At 40.6% G+C, this 25,379-nt stretch overlaps 1 protein-coding gene across 2 annotated transcripts in view; it reads right to left on the bottom strand.

Annotated features, from left to right (window-relative positions):
• Positions 1–25,379, bottom strand: part of galnt14 (UDP-N-acetyl-alpha-D-galactosamine:polypeptide N-acetylgalactosaminyltransferase 14 (GalNAc-T14)) — a 242,116-nt gene that overhangs the window by 61,585 nt on the left and 155,152 nt on the right. For both annotated transcript variants that reach the window (XM_080881768.1, XM_080881769.1), the window contains exons 4-5: positions 22,916–22,983; positions 11,030–11,095 (exon numbers count right to left, since the gene is read on the bottom strand). In XM_080881768.1, coding sequence (XP_080737894.1) covers positions 11,030–11,095; positions 22,916–22,983 — 134 coding nt within the window. The remainder of the gene's footprint in view (positions 1–11,029; positions 11,096–22,915; positions 22,984–25,379) is intronic.

The following is a 25,379-nucleotide window of genomic DNA, read 5'->3' as shown; positions in this document are numbered from 1 at the left end:
CGTTAGGCCGAGGCTCAGCCAATTAAAAATCCCATTTCATCCTCAATAAGGCTTTATTTTCTGGATGGATGGACACACACACACACACACACACACACACGTACCCAGACACATAAACTGGACTCACATACAAGCAGGGACACACACACACACCCACCCACACACACACACACACACACACATATCTGCACTGACAGAAGTGGACGCCCATTTACTTAGATACACACACACACACACACACACACACACACACACACACACACACACACACACATCTGCACTGACAGAAGTGGACGCCCATTTACTTAGATACACACACACACACACACACACACACACACACATCTGCACTGACAGAAGTGGACGCCCATTTACTTAGATACACACACACACACACACACACACACACACACACACACACACACACACACACACACACACACACATCTGCACTGACAGAAGTGGACGCCCGTTTACTTAGATACACACACACACTCACACACACACACACAGTGCATGGCGGGCTGACTTTGTACAGAGGAGAGTGTTAATCTACACCGATAACTCTTAACTGTCTCCACCTATCAGATGTGGGTCTGTGTTTGTGTAGACACCTTTTATTTGAAGCCAGTGTAGTGAGGACATTTTGGCCAGGCTTTGAAACTTTAAAGGGCTGTTTGAAGGTTAACATCTTAACAGATTAATATCAGATAAGAAAATGCATAATGTCTTTGTTAATGTGTCTTCACTATTGTACAAATGGACATTGTTGTGTGCTATTGGACTTCTACGCTTGAGTGGATCCATTAGAGTTGTAAGAAGTGAGGGCATTTTGTCTGGCAATTGATCCAAAGAGTGCATTATGCTTGAAAAGAACTAGTTAGTACAAAGTGCTGTCTGTCCAGTTTAGCTGTTATGAATGGCCACACTTGATGGCATCATGAAAAGCCCCATGTCATTAAAAAGGATAATCATATGCTCTTCACAAAGAATTCACTATGTTGTATTTGGTTGTAGACATGAAAAGCGTGAGTGATGGCACTTTTAGAGAGAAGTTCAAACCCTGCTCTCCCTTTTCTGTGCTGCATGAATGGCTTACATTGGTGTAGTTGTTGGTGTGTCAGTTTCAGAATACTACCAAAATTGCTGGCGAGATACCTTCCAAAATGTGAAGCTGGAAAGGTGTCAATATTGTTGATCACGATAGCAACTGTGACTCAAGGGGTCATCCACCAGCAGTTTTCATATTAAAGTATCCTTAGACAAAATTTCAGAAACTGCCCCATGTGTCATTTGTGTATGAATGTATGTGTAGAGTTGGTGTATGAAAGTACAACGTGTTCTTATTCAGGACATCAAACACTACCTTTCTGCCAGAGCCACTGGCATCTTGCAGATACACAATAGGTGTCTGTCAGCAAGGTACTGCAGAAGTGGATCTCATTCTTAAGTCTGTCCATATGGGCACTTTGAAAGAGATCCTGAGGTTGCAGTTAAATACACTGTATTAAAGCCAGACTAGTATGTCAGCCCTGCTGATACTGATATACTTACTGATATATCAGTATCAGGATTTATAACCGTGAATAAAAAATGCAAAAAGTAAAAAAGAAATCGGAGAAACAGCCTTATAGGTGTTGATACTGCATAGTTTGTCCACAAGAGGGCAATTTGCAACTTCCCTCTTGGCAACATGGGATATAACAAATGCAATAGCCAGCTGATCTGATGTACATATACGATATAAACATATACACATTTGTTTAAAACCACCAAATGATGAAAGTGTGAGCGCCAATGGTTTCCTTCAGACAAGAGTGTATTTCTAAACTTAGCCAAGAAGTTATGGTCATCTGAAATGACTAAACAGTTTTGTTTTTTTGGCAATTTTAATTTTAAACCTAACTAAATAAGATTCTACCTCTTAAATGTAACCACATTTGGTTATCTAAAAGCCTGCTGCTTTGCAACGATCACTAGCTGTGGTTGCCTCCAGTGAACATGTCAACCCAGTGTGGTTAAAAGGAAACACATCTAGACTAAATCCTGGTGAAGGAATTGTCTGTCTGCATATGTACCTGAACTAGCATGGTCTGTCCTACCTTGGCAGTGTAGCGGCAGACATTAGGCTGCAATAACAGCTGCAGATTGGGCTGCAGCCATGCCACAGGTACAGGTTGGAGCATCTCATCTTAATAACTTCATCCTCTATCAACAATAGTCTGATTACAAATGGCACTTTCATGCAGCACCTCAGACACACAGTCCAGCATTCAGCATGTTTACAGCCCGGCTTCAGTCAACATTACTGCCAGGTGGCAATGATGACAATGTCACACGCCCACTGTTTTGTTTTGTTTTTTCTATTCTGAGACCACTGGCTTGAGAGTGCAGTAAACTGAACCAATTATCAAGCATGTAAGTGAGTTAATTTGTGTTTAGTAAACGAATGATCAATTGTACCACTAATGAAAACCAACTGAAAAGGAAAATTACTTAGAATATCTTTGGGTTTTGCCAAATACAAAGCTCCAAACTGTGGTCTCCTGGTTGGCAAACTTGAAACAAACTTGATCGCTACCCATCCTATTTCCATTTGTGGGATTTGTTGCATCTTAAAAGAGAGCCCTTGTGTTTCAGCATACAATATTTCAATGGCAGGTGCATCAAGGGGCCAGTGCCAATGGACTGTATATATATATATATATGCAAGACCAACAGTATTTGGCATTCTAGGATAAAGATGCACTGAAATTGCTTTGAGCTGTCCAAATTACCAGAGCAAAAAGACTCCATATAAAGGAAATCAATTTACAATTTATCAAGCTAGGTGGGAAAATTAGAGTTCACGTCTGGAACGTCTCCAGACTGGAACATGTATTAGGTAATGTCCGACGGGAAAGATTCTTAAAATTCAAATCTAGTTAGGCACCATGGCAAAATGCTAGATGGAAAAAAAAAAGATTTAGATTGTAATGCACACACATAAATCGGGTCTTTTCACACATTTCACAGTGTGTTTTTGAAGCTAGCAAGGATATTCATACAGTTGGGGGGTTAGCTTTTTAGGGCAAGTACTAAAGCGCTTCATTGTTTAGATATAGTTTTTTCTAAAACAACTTGATGTTTGGATTAATGGTACATGCCAACACTGTGTTCTCACAAACGTGCACGTACAACCACCTGTGTTTGTGTGAGTGTGTCAGAGAAGACATACAGTATCAGGCTGGTGTGTTTTTTATGGCCATTAAAAAGACAATCAAGTCAGAAAGCCTGAAGCCATAAACTATTAACTAGCTGAACTGATGAACCCTGCCGATGTCTATGTGTGGGTGTGCGTGTGTGTGTCATTGTGTGATCAGCATGACTGTGCTATAATGAAATCCTTCAGTGACAGCATGTAGGACAAGTGTTCCTGTTGTTATAGAGAGAGACAGAGAGGTGAGTGAGAAAGAAAGAGGGAAACTATAAAATGCAAGCAACAGAACAGCCAAGCGAGATAAATTTAAAATATGAGGTGAAATAAAGCATCCAGCAAGAGGGAGAAAGAAGGGAGAAAGAAGAACACAGAGAGAGGTATTAGTGAAGTGGAAAGGGGACTCGTATTTTCAGACGTTTTAGTGCAGTAACCGGAGTTCAAACGGCGCTGCTCTCACCGAGGCAACAACAAGCATGTCAGAAGTGGTTTCTGAGTGTTTTTTCCTTTAGTTTGTTCCTGTAAAAAATGCTGCCATTTGATCTTCAGAAGCAATGAGATGTCTGAAAATGTTTCTATCACTTTTCAGAGGAACTGCACTGAAAGTAAGCTGTAGCAAAGACTTGATCAGAATACTCCACAGATGATGCTCCACTAGAGGGATTTGTCTTCTGCTGTAAAGGTCCAACATCAGTGGGCACCATTTAGAAATATTATTACTGTAAAATGGCTTTAAATATCTTTTTTTAAACCCCTAATATCACTGTCAAACAATAACAATGGGGAAAAGGAGCCATGTACCATCGAGAGCCAGAAATTACTTTGTTTTTCACACTAACTCTACGGATGAACTTTGTGTTAGTCTGTGATCTCTATTTGGTGGTGGTGGGGGGGGGGGTGTTTTTCTTATAATTGCACCATGTTGTTATTTTACACTATATTTGAACTCCCCTTCATCTTTTGCAAAGTGCTTGCTATGATCCAATTAGTGTTATTATACTGTATATAAAATGGTGGCTGTAATTACTAACACCCAATAAGTTGTACATCTTTGTAACAGTGTATCACTACAGAGAAATTTCTGGCTGCCCTCTAATCTACCTTTACCATCATTTTATTATTACAGCTTTGGTTCTGACTGAGAAACAATTCATCCTTTTCTTTGGCTATTAGTCAGATAACATCACAAACTAGTATTCATTTAAAACTGCATCAAACATTTACATCATAGGAGGAGCAACTAATACAAGCCAATCTGTGACTTTAGGACATCTGAATCCTGACTGACGTTGGTCATGACACACATTATTTTCATATTTCTTTCATTATGAGTTTGTGTCCATGAATCATTGCATTTAAATCACTTTATTAGGCACAGCTGTTTATCTGCTTGTTAACATGGATGTTTAATCAGTCAGTTACATGTTAGCAACTCAATGCATTTAGGCAAGTAGACATTGTAAAGACAGCCTGTAGGCGTAGGCAACCTCTTAGGACATATTGGGCCTCTAAGTACCAACTGAGGATTGTTTAAGCAACACAGCCCAGCAGAGTATTGTTGCTGACTGTGTCGATCCCTTTATGACCTTAGTGTACCCATCTGCAAATGGCTTCTTCCAGCTGGATAACGTGCCATGTCACAAAGCTCAAATCATCTCAAACTAGTTTATTAAACATGACAGGAAGATGACTGTACTCAAATGGCCTCCACAGTCACCAGATTTCAATCCAATAGAGCACTTTTGGGATGTGGTGGAAGGGGAGATTTGCATAATTGACGTGAAGCCACCTAATCTGCAGCAACTGTGTGATGCCATCATGGCAGTATGGACTAGCCTTTTTCTGGCCACCTTGCTCAATCTGTGCCATGAAGAATTAGCATCACTATTCTACTTCTAAAAATAATGAGCATCGGCTAAACTGTAAACAGTCAATTCATTCAAGGTCACACGGGTGGAATTAAATATCTGTACTGTTCTGAATTATTTAAAATTATTCTCTATGGAATGGAGTAACACTTAAAACAAAGCTCTAAATTATTCTGACCTTTCTAACCTTTTAATGACATTCTTTCCACTTTTGGAGATGGTCTGTCCAAATTAAATCAAAATGATTTGCATCATTAGAATATGTTTAAATGTCTTTTCATACTGACCATTTCAGGGAAGACCATCATCATACTCTCAACGTATTAGCCAAGCTGTGCTGTGCTTATCCAACAGAATTCATATTATTTAAGTCTTCATCTGCAACCCTTGCATGTGTTTGTATTGTTTTAAGGGAATCGCCTACCATTGCAATGCAGATGATAGACAGTTGCACCTTTCTGCTAAGCCCAACAACTCAACAGTCTCTCCTACCTTTTCTGCCATTACTAATTGGATGTATACAAATTTTCTATATCTCAATTCTAGTAAAACTGAGGTTCTAGTGTTTTGGACCTGCCAGTTTCTCTAAGGAAGTCACCCACTCTCATTTACGTCACCTCAGAAATACTGCTAAAATAAAATCTTTACTCTGATTCAATCATCTGATGCTTTTGAAACACATTTTAATTTCCCCCACTTTGATTACTGTAACCCACTTTTCACATATACCTCTTGGTCCTTTGTAGCGCATCTCCCATTGTTGCAGAAAGCAAGGCTGCTAACAAAAGCTAGCCACCACTCACATATCAAACATATTTGTCAGAGATTTACAGTTAACAAACATCCACTTTAAAGCCCTATTATTAACTCATAAAGCTCTACATGAAGATGGCCTGGCTTATATATCAGAATTACTTAGACCGTACCACAGCAGCCAACTTCTCAGATAATCTCATCAACATCTTCAAAAAAAATTGTTCCACACACTAAATAAAACCAGAGGGGATCAAACTTTTGACGGTGTAGCTCAGAAAGTTTGGAACAGCCTCCCTCAGCCTATCAGGTCTGTTGAATCTGACTTGCGTTAATCAACTGCTGAAAACTAATTTTTATAGGTTAGTGTTCCCTTAATCTTTCCCCCTTATTTTATGCCACAATGTACATCTATTTTCATTTGTATGAAAGTGCGTATGTTGGAATGAATGCGTGACCCTGTAGTTCATTATGTCTGTCTTATGGAATATGCATGCTTATTTTTATTGTGTGGCTTTTACTCAAACTGTGAAGCACTTTCTAACTGTGTTCTCAAAAGCGCTATACAAATAAAGCCATTATTTTCTATACTATTTTGTAAGTCTTTAAAGCAGCTACCTGTCTGCTAGGGGTGCAACGATACTCGTATCGATATTGAACCGTTCGATACAGTGCTTTCGGTTCGGTATGCATATGTATCGAACAATAAAATTTTTTAATTTATTTGATCAACTTTTCTTCTGACGATGCTGTCTGTGTTGAGAGCTCAGTGGATCTGCGTTCGACTACTCCGCCTAGGCTGCACTGTCGAGCTAGCAAGACAGAAGCTAAGCTTGTTGCAACATGGCAAATTGAACCTCCCCCACCCTCATTCAGATCTGGCCTTTGGAACTATTTTGGTCTTCATGTGAAATATGACCCTGAAGGTAAGCGCGTCATGGACAAAAGTAAAACAGTATGTCGGATGCACCACGCAATGCTCAATTACATGTGTGGGAACTACTTCGTTAGCGCAGTTAGCTCGTTAACGTGTTGACGTCGTCCAGCCCCACGCACGGGGTGATCTGTGGTAGCTCGTTAACGGAGATTTGCCGTGTCCTTGGGGGGCTCAACCCAGGGTAGCGGTCATGGCCAATTAGGGGCTCTCTGTTGGCTCTTAGGTGACGGTTTCCTCGTGGCTGCGTGCAGCGGGGCTAGGGGAGGGTCTGTGCTGACGGACGTGGGTTACTGACCTGGTAGCCTGGCTGCCCCTGGGTGGGTCCGGGATGGGCGTGAGGTTCTGGGGGCGCTCCGGCTCTGGGCTGGGGCCCTGGCCGGGCCTCGGGGGCTTGGGTCCTGGTTGGTGTGTTGCCGGGGTTGTGGGCGGGTGGGTGTATGGGGGCCCAGTCCTGGCGCAGGGTGCCGCCGGTACGTCGAGCCACCTGGGGGGCTCTTCAACTGGTGGGGGAGGTTGTCACATCTTGCAGGAGCTTTCCTCTCTACAGGAACTCTCTCTGCAGGAGGTGGAGATACAGGAGAGGTGGAGGAAGATCTCAGCCTGGTTGTCTATTGTCTTATGTAGTCTGGAAGATGAGTGGATGATGGGGTGGGTGCAGTTTTCTCTGTGGTGGGGTCGGGTGGGCTGTCCCGGGCTCTGTGGGGCCGGGCGGCGCTGCTGCACTGGGCCCCGGTCCGGATGGGCCTGGGCCTCCTTTCCCTGGCGGGTCGCGGAGTGTGGGAGTGCCTACTGGGGTCAGCGGGGGAGCTGGCCCCAGGGAGGGGTCACTTGCCCCTCCCTTCCTTCCCTCCCCATCTCCAGCTGCCTCCCTCTTCCTGCTCCACCACAACCACCCACACATGCAGGGCCTTGAAGTAGGGTCACCGGGGTGCAGAGGAGGCTACCCCCCCCTGTTCCCTTCTGGCTGCCTCTGCCTCAATTTTATCCCACAACTTAGACATTCACATTATTCACACTCTCATTACACATACATATAGGATCTTGGGGGTGGGCACGATACACGGAATCCAAATTACCATCAGGGTGTACACCTCACCCCTGGTGTCGTTGCCCACCTCTCAATTTTAAATACACGTAGACATTGAGCGCTATCAGGAGGGGCTATGCGCTTACCTGCTGCTCTCTGGCAGGTAGCTCCATGCCCTCCTGGGTTTTAAATGCACCTTAGAACACACATGCATCAACACTACAATGAGCGGGTGGAGGGAGGTTTGGAGTCTTCTCTCACCCCCGTTCTCTGCGGCCTGCTGGAGCGGGGGTCCTAGGAGGAGGAGTTGGCCGTCCGACTGGGGTCTGGAATGTGGGGCCTCCCTGCTGCTGCGGAGTCGGGGCGGTCTGCTTCTCCCCACCGCAGGGAAAAGGGTAACACCACCTGGGTCTGGGTGCAGTTCCCCCCTCCAGGGGCAAGGGTACCTAGACCCGGTTCGTAGAGTACGCTTGGGGAGTGTGATTGTGTGTACAGCGTCTCTTTATGTCTGTCTCCACGTTGGTTGAGTGTGGAGTAAGTGCATATGAGAGCATGAGGGTAGGAATGGATGTTTGTATCTGTGTGTGCCTGTATGTCTGTGTCTATATGTCAGGTTGGGTATCAGACGCCACCTCTCTGGGGACATCTCAGGCCCTCCAAGGTTTGGAGGCCTATCTCCCCCCACCACTTCCCCTGGTGGACTCCCTCAGACATCGGTGCGTTGGTGGTTCTTTGTGTCTGGCGATGGGCATCCAGGTACACACCGGCTCACTCCTTGGCGGCCGCTTATCGGGGCCTGGAGCCTGGGGCTCGCTCGGGCCACTTCGGAGGTGGGGTGCCCCCGGCCTCTCGGCCTGGGGCTCGGTCACTCAGGCACAGCTGGCTGCCGGCGGAGCTCAGGGGTGCGTCACTGCAACTCCCCCTGGCTTCTGCTCCGCGGCTGTTGAGTGAGCCCTCATTTGGGACTCTCCTCAGCTCTTTTTGGGACAGTGGCGCGGCTGTCCCTCTGTTGGTCTTCCTTGGTCTCTTGTGTTCTGGGGGCCTCTGGATGTCTGGAGTTTTGATCTCCTCCATACCTGCTTCATGCCCTGGTGGACGGGGCAGTAGCTTCCCACACCCTCTAGCAGATCATTACATGAAGGAACCTTTTAAATACAAGCACGTCCATGCTCACAGGTGTACACACGGGTGATCACACACGCAAACTACACCCTTTTTGGCTCCTACCTCAAAGCACACTGTGCGCTGTCGATCTTACAATAATGTTTAATATTTAGTATTTACTGTCATATTCCCATATATCATTGTGATGTTGTTTATTGTATTGCTCTCGTTTTCTTCTGCTTGTTTTCTTTTTTCTTTCTCAACAGGTGATCCAGGTGATCGATATATGTATTTTTTTTTCTTGCCCATTCTGTTGGTTTTTGTTTTTTGCCCTTCTCCCCCGTCCCTCTTCTCAGCTGATTTTCTTTCCCTCTTTCTTTCTCCCCTTCTTTTCCCCAGTCAAGTCTGTCCCGTATTCAGCAAGTGAAAATAAAATAAACAATAAAAGGTGAATCAAATGGACCATTACGGCAAGGCTGGGATGGTCAATTTGGTAAAGTAAATCCGTTGGGCATCTTTCTTCGCCTTTAGACAATAATTCTGATGGCAAAAGAGCCAAACGGGACAGGCAAAAAAAAAAAAAAAAAAAGGAGATTTGCTGTGTTGTGGCATTAACGTCATTTCAGATTAATGCTGACAGCATTAGTGGGAACACAATGAATATGACTGCACATTTACGCCGACATCATCCTAGTGCAAAGACAAGTGGAAGCAGACAAAAACAACAAGCACGCATGCTACAAACTTTACCCGAGTCATTTAGTCAGCCGTTAGCACATGATTCTCCTCATGGGGACCTGATATGTTTAATATGCTGCTGAGAGTGTACCCCAGAAGAAGTGTATAGTATAGCTTTTATTTTGGAAAGAGCCATTTCTCTGTAATAAACTCTCTTTTCCAAAGATGAGTGATTTCTCGATCAGATAGATTTATTATTTTCTCCCCTTGTTGTTTCAGCAACATTAAATTTAAAAACTGTACGTTGGAGTTAAAATATATATTTATAATTTTAATAAATGACAAATTAAAAAAGCATGAACATTTTCTTGTATCGAAAAAATATTGAACCGTGACACCAAAGTATCGAACCGAACCGAACCGAACCGAACCGTGAATTTTGTGTATCGTTGCACCCCTACTGTCTGCCTCAGTATGTGTCTGTACTTGGGTCTATTTTGTGAATTTGCTTCTAACAGTGGGGTGTAGTAGTTAAAGTGCAACATTCAGTGGCAAAAAGTTAAACGATTAAAAGACCTGAATAAACCACAGCATGCCACCTCCACTATTGTTTTAGTCAAATAAAATGTTCTTTCAGCCCGAAGTATTTAATCCATTTCAATTCCTTAAAAATCATGCACATACCAAACATCTTCAGTCAGCTACAGTGGAAGATTATATATGTCTTAAACCTTTTTCTGGCCATTAACCATTTCTTTATTCACAGTATACTCCTGACCCCGCCATATTGTCAAGCTGTCATGTTAATTTATGTATTCCATTCATTCGTATTCTATATTTAAGAGCATGGAGGCAGCTCCAAATGGATTATATGGAAAAATGATAAGCATAGCCATGACACATGACTGTATTAACCATTAAAATGAGGAACACCATGATTAGGTTATTTATAAATTTTCTTTTTTCTTTTTTTTTAAATTTCAGCATATAAGCTTGCTTTTGAATTAATGTATGTTTGGTTTGAGATTGTGGAAGACATTTTCTTTTCTGTGACATTTTTTTTTATGATAGCTTGCCACTCTGGGCTCTATTTCAGTAGCTCTCCTGTCACTTCAATTCACTTCAGGTCATTTCAGTTCTGCAGTTCAATATGTAGCCAGAGATGAATGAATCAATTTCACTTCACTCACTGTCTTTCTGTCTGTCCACCCGTCTCTGTGTGTTTATATACAGCATGGGATTGTTTAGGCAGAGAGTTTTCAGTACCACCAGTGAAATTTATATTCTTTATACACACCCTGAATAACACCTTTTTATACACATACACACACAAATCTAGCACACCGGTGACAAATGAGATGCCAAAAAATCTACAAAGAACATAAGAATGATTAAGCATGCAAATTTATACACACTAGCATGTTAAAAATGCTAATGAAATTTTTCAAACGCAACTGCTTCCATACCTTCTCGCTTGTTGTTGCGAAAGCATTTAACTTTGGGCAGTTTGGTGAGAAGCTGGCAGTCACTCTCTGGGAAAGAGAAAAAAAAAACAGCATGAGCAGAATACGAATAATAGAAGGAAACATTGTGTGCCGTGTAATGTATATCTTGATAATTTCTTTGAAAGTCTGCAGAGAAACCAAATAGTAGCCCACTGAAAAAAATGACGACAATTCAAAGCTTAAGGTTTGACAAGTTAGACATTTGTCTAGTTGCTGTTCAGCCGGCTGTGAGGTCTCCACTGAATTTCTGAGCTGTATTTCTTTTTTTTTTTTTGTATTTTGTTCTTTTTTTTAATAAAACTGTCAAAAATACTCTGGTTGAAAGTCTCAAAATGAAAAGAAGAAAGCAGAAAAAATGAATCACTGGTGTACAATATGTGAGTCATTTAATGAAGTCAAGTTAAGTGAAATTAATATTAATGATTTTTAGAACAGGAAAATAGTGAATGTACTTACAATATCAAAAAAGGATTTCAATAGCGTTCCATTATAAATTTCAGAATAATGAGTCAAAGATTGGAAGAAAAAAAAAACTAGAGAAGAAAGAGAAGCCGTCACGGCTCAAAAAACTGGAAAATGTCATGACTTATGATAATATGATGAGTATGTTCTGTCTTACATTCCTAATCACAATGGTGGTGGGATCTCAAAAGATTTCTTAACAGTTAGTTTTTGTTTTTCCCTGTAAGTGTTATTGTTAAAACTTTTCTGAAATATGTTCCTGCAGTCAAATTAAAAATAAACACATTTTCTTCATATTAATATTCAAGTTATTTTCTGTGCTCTATTGTGAGTAACATATGGGTGCATGACATTTTCAGTTTTTAAAAATTATTATTAGTATTATATTTTACACAATATAACAGCTTTTTCTCAAATGGTTTTGTATGTGATGTTTTGTGTATAGCGACCCTGAATGACTTAACACCTCCATCAGAGCGCTCTGACCCAGAAACAATGCCCCATGGTTGTTCCCCTCTCCACTGAACTTCTCCCTTCAAGTGGACAAAATATATGTGACCAAGAGCATATGCACTTTGATCCAAGCAGAAAGGTTTTGACTCAGTTTGGGGATAAATTCTTATTGTTATTTTATATGGAATTTGAACTAAAACAACACAGTTTCCAAAAACCTTAAAGTTCAGACACACCCCCATAAATATTTTTTGTTTTTATATACTAATTTGGCTCTGTGGTTCTCTCTCAGCCTGAGATGCCCTGCATGATGAAAAACAAAATAACCTTTGTTGGGAGGTAAATACGACAGACTATGGAGGAAGTGGAAAACATTCAGAAGTGACACAAATGAAATAACATAATAGGTTTTCTTTTTTTTTTTTCTGCAACGTGATAAATGGAGAAAGATATGTAAACTCCAGACTCTATGTTTGTTTATATGTATGTCTGTTTGTTATTTTCTTTACTGTATGTCCACAATGTCAAAATAACCTAATAAAAATCAAAGAAAAAAAGAAAAAAAAAAAGAAAAAAAAGAAAAACAAAATAACCATATAAACAGACACTAATGTTTGACAAAGCTCGAAAGGTTGAGAGGCATTCAAATTTTAATTGCAAGCATTGGTGTAACAGCATCTTTGCAGAGCTAGAAAAGTTTGTGTACTACTGTTCCACATGCCTTAATGCTGACTGGCTGCAAAACCCTCAAGGTATGCACAAAAGGCCAGAGAAGGTGGAGTTATGTTAATATTATTAATTGGGTGTTGGCATCAGTTTCAGTTTCAGTTTGGATTAGTCTTGGCTAATATCAGGTTAGGGAAAAAGCACGGAACTAATGGGCAGTTGTATGGTCAGTTCCTGGTGTTTTTGATCTTTTCCTTGTTTTTGCTAGGACTGCAAGTCCCTTATTTGTATTTGGTCTTTGTAAGTAATTCAGTTTACACTTTCAATATCAGTTTCAATTTAAAACTTTATCTTCTTCTATATTAGGATCCTTTGAGGCATGTACATAGGAACCGTTACATGTTTGGGGGCTTGTCCAGGATATGCACACATAACCTCTGAACCCACATACTGTACCTGCTGTGAGGAAAAATATAACCAGATATTTAACATAATTTGACTATAAAATCAGTCATATTCATATCTGAAATCATCCACAGCATTTGTTGGGGCAGGACGAAGTTAAGCTTAAAAACAATGAGGACAGGTCAGCTTGTCTCAGCGGCAGCTGATATCTCAACCTATGGATTCAAATGGCAAACCTCATTTATGGCTCACTTTAAGCTATATTAGTCTGCCCATGATCTGCAAGCCACTTTGCAACCCAACTCTATCCCAGCTCCTCATTTCAAGCTTTTTCAACATACTGACTGTTGGCATATACAGTGGGGCAAAAAAGTATTTAGTCAGCCACCGATTGTGCAAGTCCCCCCACCTAAAATGATGACAGAGGTCAGTAATTTGCACCAGAGGTACACTTCAACTGTGAGAGACAGAATGTGAAAAAAAAAAATCCATGAATCCACATGGTAGGATTTGTAAAGAATTTATTCGTAAATCAGGGTGGAAAATAAGTATTTGGTCAATAACAAAAATACAACTCAATACTTTGTAACATAACCTTTGTTGGCAATAACAGAGGTTTACTATAGGTCTATACCAGGTTTGCACACACAGTAGCTGGTATTTTGGCCCATTCCTCCATGCAGATCTTCTCGAGAGCAGTGATGTTTTGGGGCTGTCGCCGAGCAACACGGACTTTCAACTCCCGCCACAGATTTTCTATGGGGTTGAGGTCTGGAGACTGGCTAGGCCACTCCAGGACTTTCAAATGCTTCTTACGGAGCCACTCCTTTGTTGCCCGGGCGGTGTGTTTTGGATCATTGTCATGTTGGAAGACCCAGCCTCGTTTCATCTTCAAAGTTCTCACTGATGGAAGGAGGTTTTGGCTCAAAATCTCGCGATACATGGCCCCATTCATTCTGTCCTTAACACGGATCAGTCGTCCTGTCCCCTTGGCAGAAAAACAGCCCCATAGCATGATGTTTCCACCCCCATGCTTCACAGTAGGTATGGTGTTCTTGGGATGCAACTCAGTATTCTTCTTCCTCCAAACACGACGAGTTGAGTTTATACCAAAAAGTTCTACTTTGGTTTCATCTGACCACATGACATTCTCCCAATCCTCTGCTGTATCATCCATGTGCTCTCTGGCAAACTTCAGACGGGCCTGGACATGCACTGGCTTCAGCAGCGGAACACGTCTGGCACTGCGGGATTTGATTCCCTGCCGTTGTAGTGTGTTACTGATGGTGACCTTTGTTACTTTGGTCCCAGCTCTCTGCAGGTCATTCCCCAGGTCCCCCCGTGTGGTTCTGGGATCTTTGCTCACCGTTCTCATGATCATTTTGACCCCACGGGATGAGATCTTGCGTGGAGCCCCAGATCGAGGGAGATTATCAGTGGTCTTGTATGTCTTCCATTTTCTGATGATTGCTCCCACAGTTGATTTTTTCACACCAAGCTGCTTGCCTATTGTAGATTCACTCTTCCCAGTCTGGTGCAGGTCTACAATACTTTTCCTGGTGTCCTTTGAAAGCTCTTTGGTCTTGGCCATGGCGGAGTTTGGAGTCTGACTGTTTGAGGCTGTGGACAGGTGTCTTTTATACAGATGATGAGTTCAAACAGGTGCCATTCATACAGGTAACGAGTGGGGGACAGAACAGCTTCTTACAGAAGACGTTACAGGTCTGTGAGAGCCAGAGATTTTCCTTGTTTGAGGTGACCAAATACTTATTTTCCACCCTGATTTACGAATAAATTCTTTACAAATCCTACCATGTGAATTCATGGATTTTGTTTTTCACATTCTGTCTCTCACAGTTGAAGTGTACCTCTGGTGCAAATTACTGACCTCTGTCATCATTTTAAGTGGGGGAACTTGCACAATCGGTGGCTGACTAAATACTTTTTTGCCCCACTGTAAATACTCTTCCAGTTACACTATTGTTGTAATTAAGTCCTGTTTGTGGACATTTTACGTCTTTGTACCTACCTGCTTAAGACGACTATTATACTGTATATTAACATCAGCAAAAGTAGAACATATAGACAGTCATTACCTCCTATGCAGATTAGATCCAGCTACAGCTATGCTTGCTTAATTATAAAATCTTCTTGGTCATTGTCCTCAGGGGCTGTGTCCACCACAGCATACATCTCATGGACTGCCCTCTCAGCTGTTTGCAATGATAGAAACATATTTTTGATAATATGCTAAGAAAAATTAAAAAAAAAAAAGCAGGTCATCTTTTTTCTTTCCAGATTTTTCAGTTGAAAAATGTTCAACTTCTCATAAACAATTATGGCCAATGCTGTCATTTTTTAACCAGACTTCCATTTTCAGTGGCAAAAGGGTGAGTCAAATACTTCAGTGAACCAAGATCACGTCCTATTCGCACTAGTGCTGAACAATGGGGACTTTTTACTGCTTGTATGAAAAGTTTGGCTTGCAGGACGATTTAGTTTGCAGTGGGTATAGCAGGTAAACAAAAGTCATCTAGAGTCACGGTTTTTACAAGATATTACTTCCTTGGATATTCTGTATCATAGCAACGAAAGAAATACTTCATCTCCAGATTGCTCTCAAGCACTCGCAGCTGGCATTTTTTAGCTGCCAGAAGAAAAAGAAATCTCTTTGGTGCACAGTTTAAAGCAGATCGGATGAACAGTTGTCGAGATATATAGATTTATAGGACAGCTCTCTGTGGAAACATATGGCAACAATAGTTCTTGAATGAAAGAGGAGAAAGCTAAAAGTGCAAGAGGTTAGGTGGTAGTACCATAAATTATTGGATAATTATTATTATTTTTAAATAGAAGTGATATTATAAATGTATCAACTCTAGTACATCAAGAAGAAGATTTTTATGAGAGTTTATAATCTAGAGAACTGCCTCAACATAGGAACAGTGAACAAGACAGAAACGTTAAGTTGATGTGCTTGAGGAAGGTAGTAAGAGAAAAGTTGTTTATGATAGGTCAAATATCCTAAAACAAATCACCGCAAATAAGCAAAGGCAAGGCATTAAACTTATTGACTCACACCTGTGTGGGCGGCTGGAAAAGTTGTTTTCTCTTTGGCTATGTATATCAGCATGCATATGCACTGGTGATATGGTTGTATAAGTGTATATGCAGTATTATTAACACTGATTATCTGTCGGTAGTTGATTTGCACATCCATCTGTGGTTGTTTACTGGCATGTATCTGTCTCCACTGCTGATTGCATCTATTCACTGTTGCCTCACCTACACCAATCATGTCTTTATAGTCTAAATCTGCTGTTATTTAACCTTCATCACTCAGGTTTTCACTTCTGTCGCTCTCAGATTGGTGAGTTAGAAAAATGTTTTAACAATTGCATGTTGAAAAAACATTGGAAAATCACGAGTTATTAATGAGACACAAAGCCTGTTCTACAAAGGTTGTACGGGTTTGGGGTTCATGTTTTAACTTTCATGTTTAAAACAACCTTTTTGTTTCTATTTGCTGTTTGGTTTGTAATTGACCAGTCAAACAGGCTAAAGTCCCCCAGTGCAGTGTGATGAATCAGAAAACACAGTTTTAAGTAAATTATAGCACAAATTATCAAAAAGCATGTTAAAGTGGGCATACAGTGTCCTCGGTGTCATGGTTGGTCTGTCACTTGTCATTCAGTCAGTCTTTTGAGACTTGTCATTCTCAAAACATACAATGGGTGATAGCTAAAGCCATCTTTTATTTACAGTGTTTCCTAACATTGCAAACAAATGCACACATTGCATGTTGAGCGTTTGAATATAGATGTTCTGTAGACTTCTTTCTTAAATGTTTTAAAAATACTGTGAAATATTTTGTATCTGCCCATGTTCATTATGAAATGTAATAATGTAGAGACAACATGAAAATTGGTTTAGCTTCTGGATTGCTTTGATTAATGATAATGGAATTAAGAAAATATAAGAAGACTATAAGAAACCTTCAATTAATCTAGCTGCTGCTCAAGGCATGTTAGCATTATATTACATCCTGCTGCTCAAGGCATGCATTGAGATTTAGCTACGGGTTACTAAACTTGCAACAAAGATGCATAACATGTCCTGTGATGCATATAGCCTAAATAAAAAAAAAATTAAAATGAAAAACCAAAAATATCACAGGGCTTTTTAAAGAGACTCTTAGCTGTCAGTAAATGGTTAGAAAGTCGTTAATATAATTGAATTCCTAAGAACATCTGAAATTACGATGCTTTGGGGAAATGGCTCTTGGATTTCAGAAAGTTCACAGAATTTTACTATCATCCTATCTTTAAGATGCTTTTGGGAAAACTGGCTGGAATTGCAATTTGACAAATTGATCTTCAAAACACTCAGCTGCCACATATCGTTAAGTGAAAAATCTCCCTGCGCTGATTTTGATCTTATTCAAATTTAAGAGGGACGCTGAAGCACTCACTGTGGTTATTTTCTCTGCTACGTGCTCATTAAGCCTGAAGAGGGAAAAAAACACCTAAACACAAGTTTTTTGTTGGTGCCTCTATCGTTTTCTTAAAAAATTCTTTAATTGTGACTTAAAATTATAGTGAGGAGCATAACTACACTTGAAGCAGTTGAGCAGCCTTTAAGAATAAACTGTGTGTCGGTGAAACTGGAGAAAGTTGCAGGAACAAATCAAATCTTGTCAGGCAGCTTTAGCTTCTCCTGAAGCTGCTGTTTCCAATGTAAACCATGTAGTGTTCAGTTGCCTGTATATTTGTGCTTTCCTTATCACTGCTTTACTCCCTGACCACAAAAACCAAAGTGCAGACACTTTTTCTGATCATATCAAAGTCTGCTGGCCAGAATTTATTTCCTAGCAGGAGTGGACAGAAAACTGAAAACTACAAACGACTGCACCTCTTAACATACTATCTTACTAGGTCTGCAGTAACATTTTGAAGCTATTTATATTTGACTTCCATTATATTCTGCTCTTGGACATACTGTAGTTTTTATTCCACTATGCTTCTATTTAAAACAAATCATATGATCCTGGAATATTAAACCATTTTACTACCCCTAGTAGTTATAATTAACTCCACTATGACCAGCTAAAGCATTAAACTGTGGCTGCATATTCATTTGACACCAACAATGATCCAGTGATTGATATATTACTTTGAATAACCCTTTTGCTTAATGAGCAATTTAATTTTTAATCTTTAGGGGAACAGTAGCAAAAATAGGTCCCTACATAAATACTCTGATCATCTCACTTTTAATTACGCAAATCAAACTGATTTATAGGACCAGAGACCATTTAGATATTGTATTAAACATTGGAAATCACATAGACGTACACATTTCTACACTGGGTGCGTTGGTCCATGACCAATTCTGGACATCTATACAACATCCGACTTGGTCCACAATTTGGACGTCCAACCATGACCCAACCCAACCTATGATGTTCAACATTTCAGACTGGATCATTTTTTGGGACGTCATGTGAACGCCTATGACAGGTGCAGGGAGCTTACATGGTTAAGTAATGTAAGATTTTTTTTATTTACAAATATCAACATTGTTGTTATCAACATGACACGTGAATACAGATTGTTTATAAACAAACACAATTTCTCACGTGTTAGCTTATTGATTTTTTTTTTATTTGACATTTTTTAACTGGTTTATTTATTTTAATTAATCAACTTTTTTTTGTAACCAGGCAAAAACTGTTGAAATCAATGTTAAAATGTAAAATAATAATAGTATTTAGAAAAATGTTGGAATTCCTTTTAAAAGGAGTACACTGTGTTTAATAAGTTTAAAAAACCACTTGCATTATAAATGGTTTGTTTTTATTTTAGTGAGGCTGGTCTTATTTTGAAGAGGAACTTCTAAAGGACATCTCTGCGACATCACTTTGTGAGTATATAGGCAATATAAAGGATTCAAATCATGGTTTTTGATAAACAAATTTTCCATAGACTCACTTCTTTCTGTGTGATTAACCATGTTTTTAATTTATAGGATGCCAATTAATGGACATCATGCATTTTGTCCACACTTTAAAAATGCCACCTTAAATTACTTCATAAATTAAATCAACAAACAGGGCTTTGAGAGTAGAGTTTTAAGCTTAAGCCATCGACCCTTCTGGCCATCACCAGTAGGCGGTAGGTGAAGTGTCTTGCCCAAGGACACAACGACCGAGACTGTCCGAGCCGGGGCTCAAACCGGCAACCTTCCGATTACAAGGCGAACTCCCAACTCTTGAGCCACGATCGTCCCAAACTCAGACACTCACTACATTTTATTTTAAGGATTATCAAATTACAGTTACTAAAAAACCCTCAATACTATCATTTCTTGGTAATCAAATACATAAAACATCATATGACACTATATATTTTGTTGATTAATTTCCATTTGGTACTCTAGCATGTATTTGGGGCAGCAGCAGGACTCATATGCATTAATTAAAAATAAAAATTAGTTTTCAATATCACACATAGATACACGGGTGCAGGGGGGCAATATCAATACAGTGGGGCAAAAAAGTATTTAGTCAGCCACCGATTGTGCAAGTTCCCCCACTTAAAATGATGACAGAGGTCAGTAATTTGCACCAGAGGTACACTTCAACTGTGAGAGACAGAATGTGAAAAAAAAATCCATGAATTCACATGGTAGGATTTGTAAAGAATTTATTCGTAAATTAGGGTGGAAAATAAGTATTTGGTCACCTCAAACAAGGAAAATCTCTGGCTCTCACAGACCTGTAACGTCTTCTGTAAGAAGCTTTTCTGTCCCCCACTCGTTACCTGTATGAATGGCACCTGTTTGAACTCATCATCTGTATAAAAGACACCTGTCCACAGCCTCAAACAGTCAGACTCCAAACTCCGCCATGGCCAAGACCAAAGAGCTTTCAAAGGACACCAGGAAAAGTATTGTAGACCTGCACCAGACTGGGAAGAGTGAATCTACAATAGGCAAGCAGCTTGGTGTGAAAAAATCAACTGTGGGAGCAATCATCAGAAAATGGAAGACATACAAGACCACTGATAATCTCCCTCGATCTGGGGCTCCACGCAAGATCTCATCCCGTGGGGTCAAAATGATCATGAGAACGGTGAGCAAAGATCCCAGAACCACACGGGGGGACCTGGGGAATGACCTGCAGAGAGCTGGGACCAAAGTAACAAAGGTCACCATCAGTAACACACTACAACGGCAGGGAATCAAATCCCGCAGTGCCAGACGTGTTCCGCTGCTGAAGCCAGTGCATGTCCAGGCCCGTCTGAAGTTTGCCAGAGAGCACATGGATGATACAGCAGAGGATTGGGAGAATGTCATGTGGTCAGATGAAACCAAAGTAGAACTTTTTGGTATAAACTCAACTCGTCGTGTTTGGAGGAAGAAGAATACTGAGTTGCATCCCAAGAACACCATACCTACTGTGAAGCATGGGGGTGGAAACATCATGCTATGGGGCTGTTTTTCTGCCAAGGGGACAGGACGACTGATCCGTGTTAAGGACAGAATGAATGGGGCCATGTATCGCGAGATTTTGAGCCAAAACCTCCTTCCATCAGTGAGAACTTTGAAGATGAAACGAGGCTGGGTCTTCCAACATGACAATGATCCAAAACACACCGCCCGGGCAACAAAGGAGTGGCTCCGTAAGAAGCATTTGAAAGTCCTGGAGTGGCCTAGCCAGTCTCCAGACCTCAACCCCATAGAAAATCTGTGGCGGGAGTTGAAAGTCCGTGTTGCTCGGCGACAGCCCCAAAACATCACTGCTCTCGAGAAGATCTGCATGGAGGAATGGGCCAAAATACCAGCTACTGTGTGTGCAAACCTGGTATAGACCTATAGTAAACCTCTGTTATTGCCAACAAAGGTTATGTTACAAAGTATTGAGTTGTATTTTTGTTATTGACCAAATACTTATTTTCCACCCTGATTTACGAATAAATTCTTTACAAATCCTACCATGTGGATTCATGGATTTTTTTTTTTCACATTCTGTCTCTCACAGTTGAAGTGTACCTCTGGTGCAAATTACTGACCTCTGTCATCATTTTAGGTGGGGGAACTTGCACAATCGGTGGCTGACTAAATACTTTTTTGCCCTACTGTATCTGGCATTTCAACCTTGCTAATGGAAAAGCTGGAGACTGAAGCTCCAACCATCCAGTTAGTCCCAATTTAAGGGAGAAAGAGCTAACTCAATGGTATAAACAGAGCAAAATATATTAGGTGCCCAATACACACAAACAATACTTATGTGGATCAAATTATTGTTGATTTTGGACTTTTCATTGGATTTGTTCATTTGTTGACTATATTACTCCATCCACGACCTACGAGAAGAGGGGATGCTGTAAACATGGCCTTGTTCTAACTTTTTTTAGATGTGTTGCATTCATCAAATTCAAAATGGGCTTATTTGGTTTTTTTTAAATGGCACAATTTAAACCTTTGATATTTGATATATATAATAGGATATCGATATTTCTATGATCTATTGTGAATAAGGGTCATGAGGGATTGCTAGAAGTTGCCTGCTGTTGCTATTGCTTGTCACTAAAAGCTGGTAGTTTGTTTCAAAGATGCCAAATTATCTGCAAACACTCTCCAACCACTTGCCAAGCAGTAGTGAAACTGTAAAGAGTGTGATGCAAAGCAGAATCAGAGACCTTTGCCTTCAAAGTAAAAGTTGCATGTTTTTAAATGGGGTGGTATCAGAGGTGAGGCACATCTTTTACTTGAAAGATGAGGTGAAATTAACCACGGTCCAGTCATTGATGACTTTGTTCAGTGGTGTGAGGAGTCTTATCTCCAGCTGAACATATCTAAAACAAAAGATATGGTTGTTGATTTTAGGAAACAACAAAATGGGCACGGAGTCACTTTAATTAAAGGTCAGAAAATAGAGCAAGTACAATCATATAAATATCTTGGGACAATAATAAATGAAAAACTGAACTTTGATCAAAATTGCAAATCAGTTTGTAAAAAGGGTCACCAGCACCTTTATTGTCTTAGGAAACTTGTTCACTTCCACATTGACCAAAAATTTTTAACTTTGTTTTATCGTTCTTTTATTGAGTCTGTTTTATCCTTTTGTTTGGTGGCATGGTTTGGTCAGACCTCTGTCACAGAGAAAAACTCTCTAAATCAGATAGTGAGATGGTCCAGTCGTCTGATAGGTGAGCCACAGTCTTGTTTAGCCTCCCTGTACTCTAAGCAGGTACAGAGGATGGCTTTATCAATCCTTAAAAATGGTTCCCATCCTCTAAGGGGTGAATTTCAGCTTCTTCCCTCAGGACGGAGGTTTCTATTTCCGAGATGTAGGACAAAGCGTTATAAAAATAGCTTTGTCCCCGTTGCTGTCACTGAATTAAATAAGAACTGTTTTTGATTCGAAATATACTATATATGTGCCACAGTGAGCTTTATATATTTACTAGGTATGTGTGTTTTTAAAGGGATGCCAATTTTTCATTTTTCTGTAAAGCAAATTTACCTTGCCTTTGGGTATAAATAAAGTTACCTTGACCTTGTTTGATATAGTTCACTAGGACTTTTTGAACCTCTGGAGATGGACTGGGCACATCTGTGGATGAGATAGTGTGCACGCTGTGAACGAAACTCCGTTCTGACCCAGAACGGAGTTTCTTCTCTTTTTTTTAAACTCCATTTTAATCCTGAAGCTGTGGACCCAGCTGCTGTGGACACATTCCTCCCTCTGACCTGTTTTGTAGGTCTCATCTTTGTTATCTCTGACCTGGAAGAAACCAGGCATGTGTATATTTGCAGTGTGTATATGAATGTGTGTGTCCAGCTGCAGCTCACCGTCGTCACTGAAGTCGTCCACCAGAATGATCTCATAGATGAGATGAACCGGGGTCCTGTTTAAAACACTGGAGAGAAGACAAAAAAAAAAGTGATTTAAAATATTAGTCAGTTTGCACAATCATAAATAAGTATTCAAAACAAATGCATAAATGCATGGAAAAAGCTGACAAGTAAATGCCAACCTGCAGTGATGCAAACACACACTCAGGTGCTCATGAATCCATTATGTACGCAGCACACGCCATACGAAACAACATATTGAAAATGTCAGCCCAAATTCCTGTTATGAAAATGTATGACGTGTCGCCTCTAAAAAAACTATTTCATTAAAGAGGAAGATTGAAACATAAAAAATTCATAACTTTTACTAGAAGAAAATGAGAAAATGTGTTTTGTTCTGGGTGGGTTTCTGTTCCATTTTATTTCATTATTTCTACCGTTCAATAACCTCTGCATTCATCATGTCCTCTGGAGAAATGTAAAAAAGGGAGAAAAGGAGAGGAGGATGAATGTGGGACAGGGAATGAAGAAATGAGAGGATGGAGTAGATAAAAAAAGAGGATAGAAAAGTGAAAGAAATGAAAAGAGAAAAATCAGGGAGGAAGAAGAGAAGAACAGAAGTATGGTAAGGGGAAGACAGGGAGTGAAGGTAAAAAGGTACAAGAAAGTACATGAAAGATGAACAAGTAGAAAATCGATGGCTGAGGATCACGGTTGAGGGAACGGGGCAGAGGAAGAAAGGAAAGATAAAAGAAAATATTAAAAAAGCAATAGGGAGAGACTGAAGAGTGTAAATGAAAAGGGGGGGAAAGGAAAGGTGAGAAGAAAGAAACCAAATGAGACAGAAAAAAGGTGAAATGGAATGAGAAAGGAAAGAGATCTGTTCCTTCTTCATATTTATCCTGTTCCAAAGGATGAAAATGAGAAAGAGATACAGGCAGGGGCGGAAAGATACGAGGATGAAGAGAGAGCAGGAATGGGAAGGGGGAGTAAGTGGGGAAAAGGGTGAGAAAGTTTAAATGTGAAAATTAAAGGAAGACGAGGGAAGAAAAGAGCTAAAGGAGGGGTGAGCAAGCATAAAGGAGGGAAAAAGGAAATCAAACTGAATTGACAGGTAGAAAAGGATAGATAGAGGAAAGAAAAACGGGGGGAAGGAGGAGGAAATGAGTAGGAGGGTTGTCACTTGATTGAGACTAAAAACAGGGAGGTACTGTGTATGGAGAAGAATGGCAGAGGTGAAAATTAGCAAGAGACTAGTGAGGAATGGATGGAGGAAAGGTTGGTAATGTAGAGGGAGGAGGAGGTGTGGAGAGAACCTGTGTCTCTGGGGCACTGGACCCCATCAGGAGGAGTTATGGATGCTTGGAGGTAGAGGGTAGGAGAGGTGGGGCGGGATAAAAGATAATGAGGGAGGGGGGAAAGAGAGAGAGGGGGTCAGGGAGAGATATGACAGCATAGTAAGGGAGACAAATAATCCTGATGCTAACTCTCTCTTGCTCTCTCTCTGTGGGCTGAGGGCCGATCAGGAGAGATGGATGAATGGATTGATGGATGAGATGGAGAGGAGGGGGAGGAGAAGGAAAGGTGTGGAGCAGGAAAATAAATGAAAGAGGGAGAGACGGGTGGAATCAAGATGGAGGGGAAAATAAAGACGGTGAGATGAGGTGATCAAGTAGAAAGAAAATAGTGCATTTATCGCATTAGTTCCCATTAAATCACCCTGTATCCATCTATGCATCTATCTATGAAACAGATATGAGTGAAAGGACACAAATCTCTTTTCCTTCTCTCGCTACAACTTTTCTTCTCCCTTTCACAACCTCCAATTCCTCTCACTAGCTTCCATCTACGCAAACACACACAGACACACACAGACCCACACACACACAGGAGTTCCCATTCTCTGGTTCACAGGCCACTAGCTATGAGGCTTAACCTCCCCTCAGGCGTGCTGAGGGAGAAGCTATCTTCAGCTCACAGAAAATATTATCACCGCTGACAATACCGCAGTCGGCTGCCACAGAATAGCAGCTCTATATCTGCGCCGCTCATTTCCAACACTCTATATATCAGTTTTAGCTGAGAATTTTTTGAAAAATTTTCATTACCTACAGCCGCCATTTGGAGGGTGCTTTCATCCAAAGTGCCTTAAGAGCATGCATTTTTAAAGAGTGGCAGGTGTGGGGCCCCGTGGGAATTTAACCCCACTCTCTGGCAGTGATAGCACTGATCTTAAATGGGTGCTACTGTATGACTGCCAGGGTGAGGGGTTCAATTCCCACAGGAGCCATGTATACAGGCTGAGAGCGTTCATGCTCTCAGAGTAGAGTGAGGCACTTTGAATAAAAGTGATAAAAGCTTCCTCTGAAATATCTGTGAAACAACAAAATGAAAACAACTGTTAAGCAAGAAGAGATATTTAATAAATTCAAAATTAAAATTAACATTTTATTTGTCACAC

The sequence above is a fragment of the Rhamphochromis sp. 'chilingali' genome (genome assembly GCF_963969265.1).
Source record: "Rhamphochromis sp. 'chilingali' genome assembly, chromosome: 5".
Taxonomy (NCBI): Eukaryota; Metazoa; Chordata; class Actinopteri; order Cichliformes; family Cichlidae; genus Rhamphochromis; species Rhamphochromis sp. 'chilingali'.
This window is presented reverse-complemented; position numbering and strand designations above follow the sequence as displayed.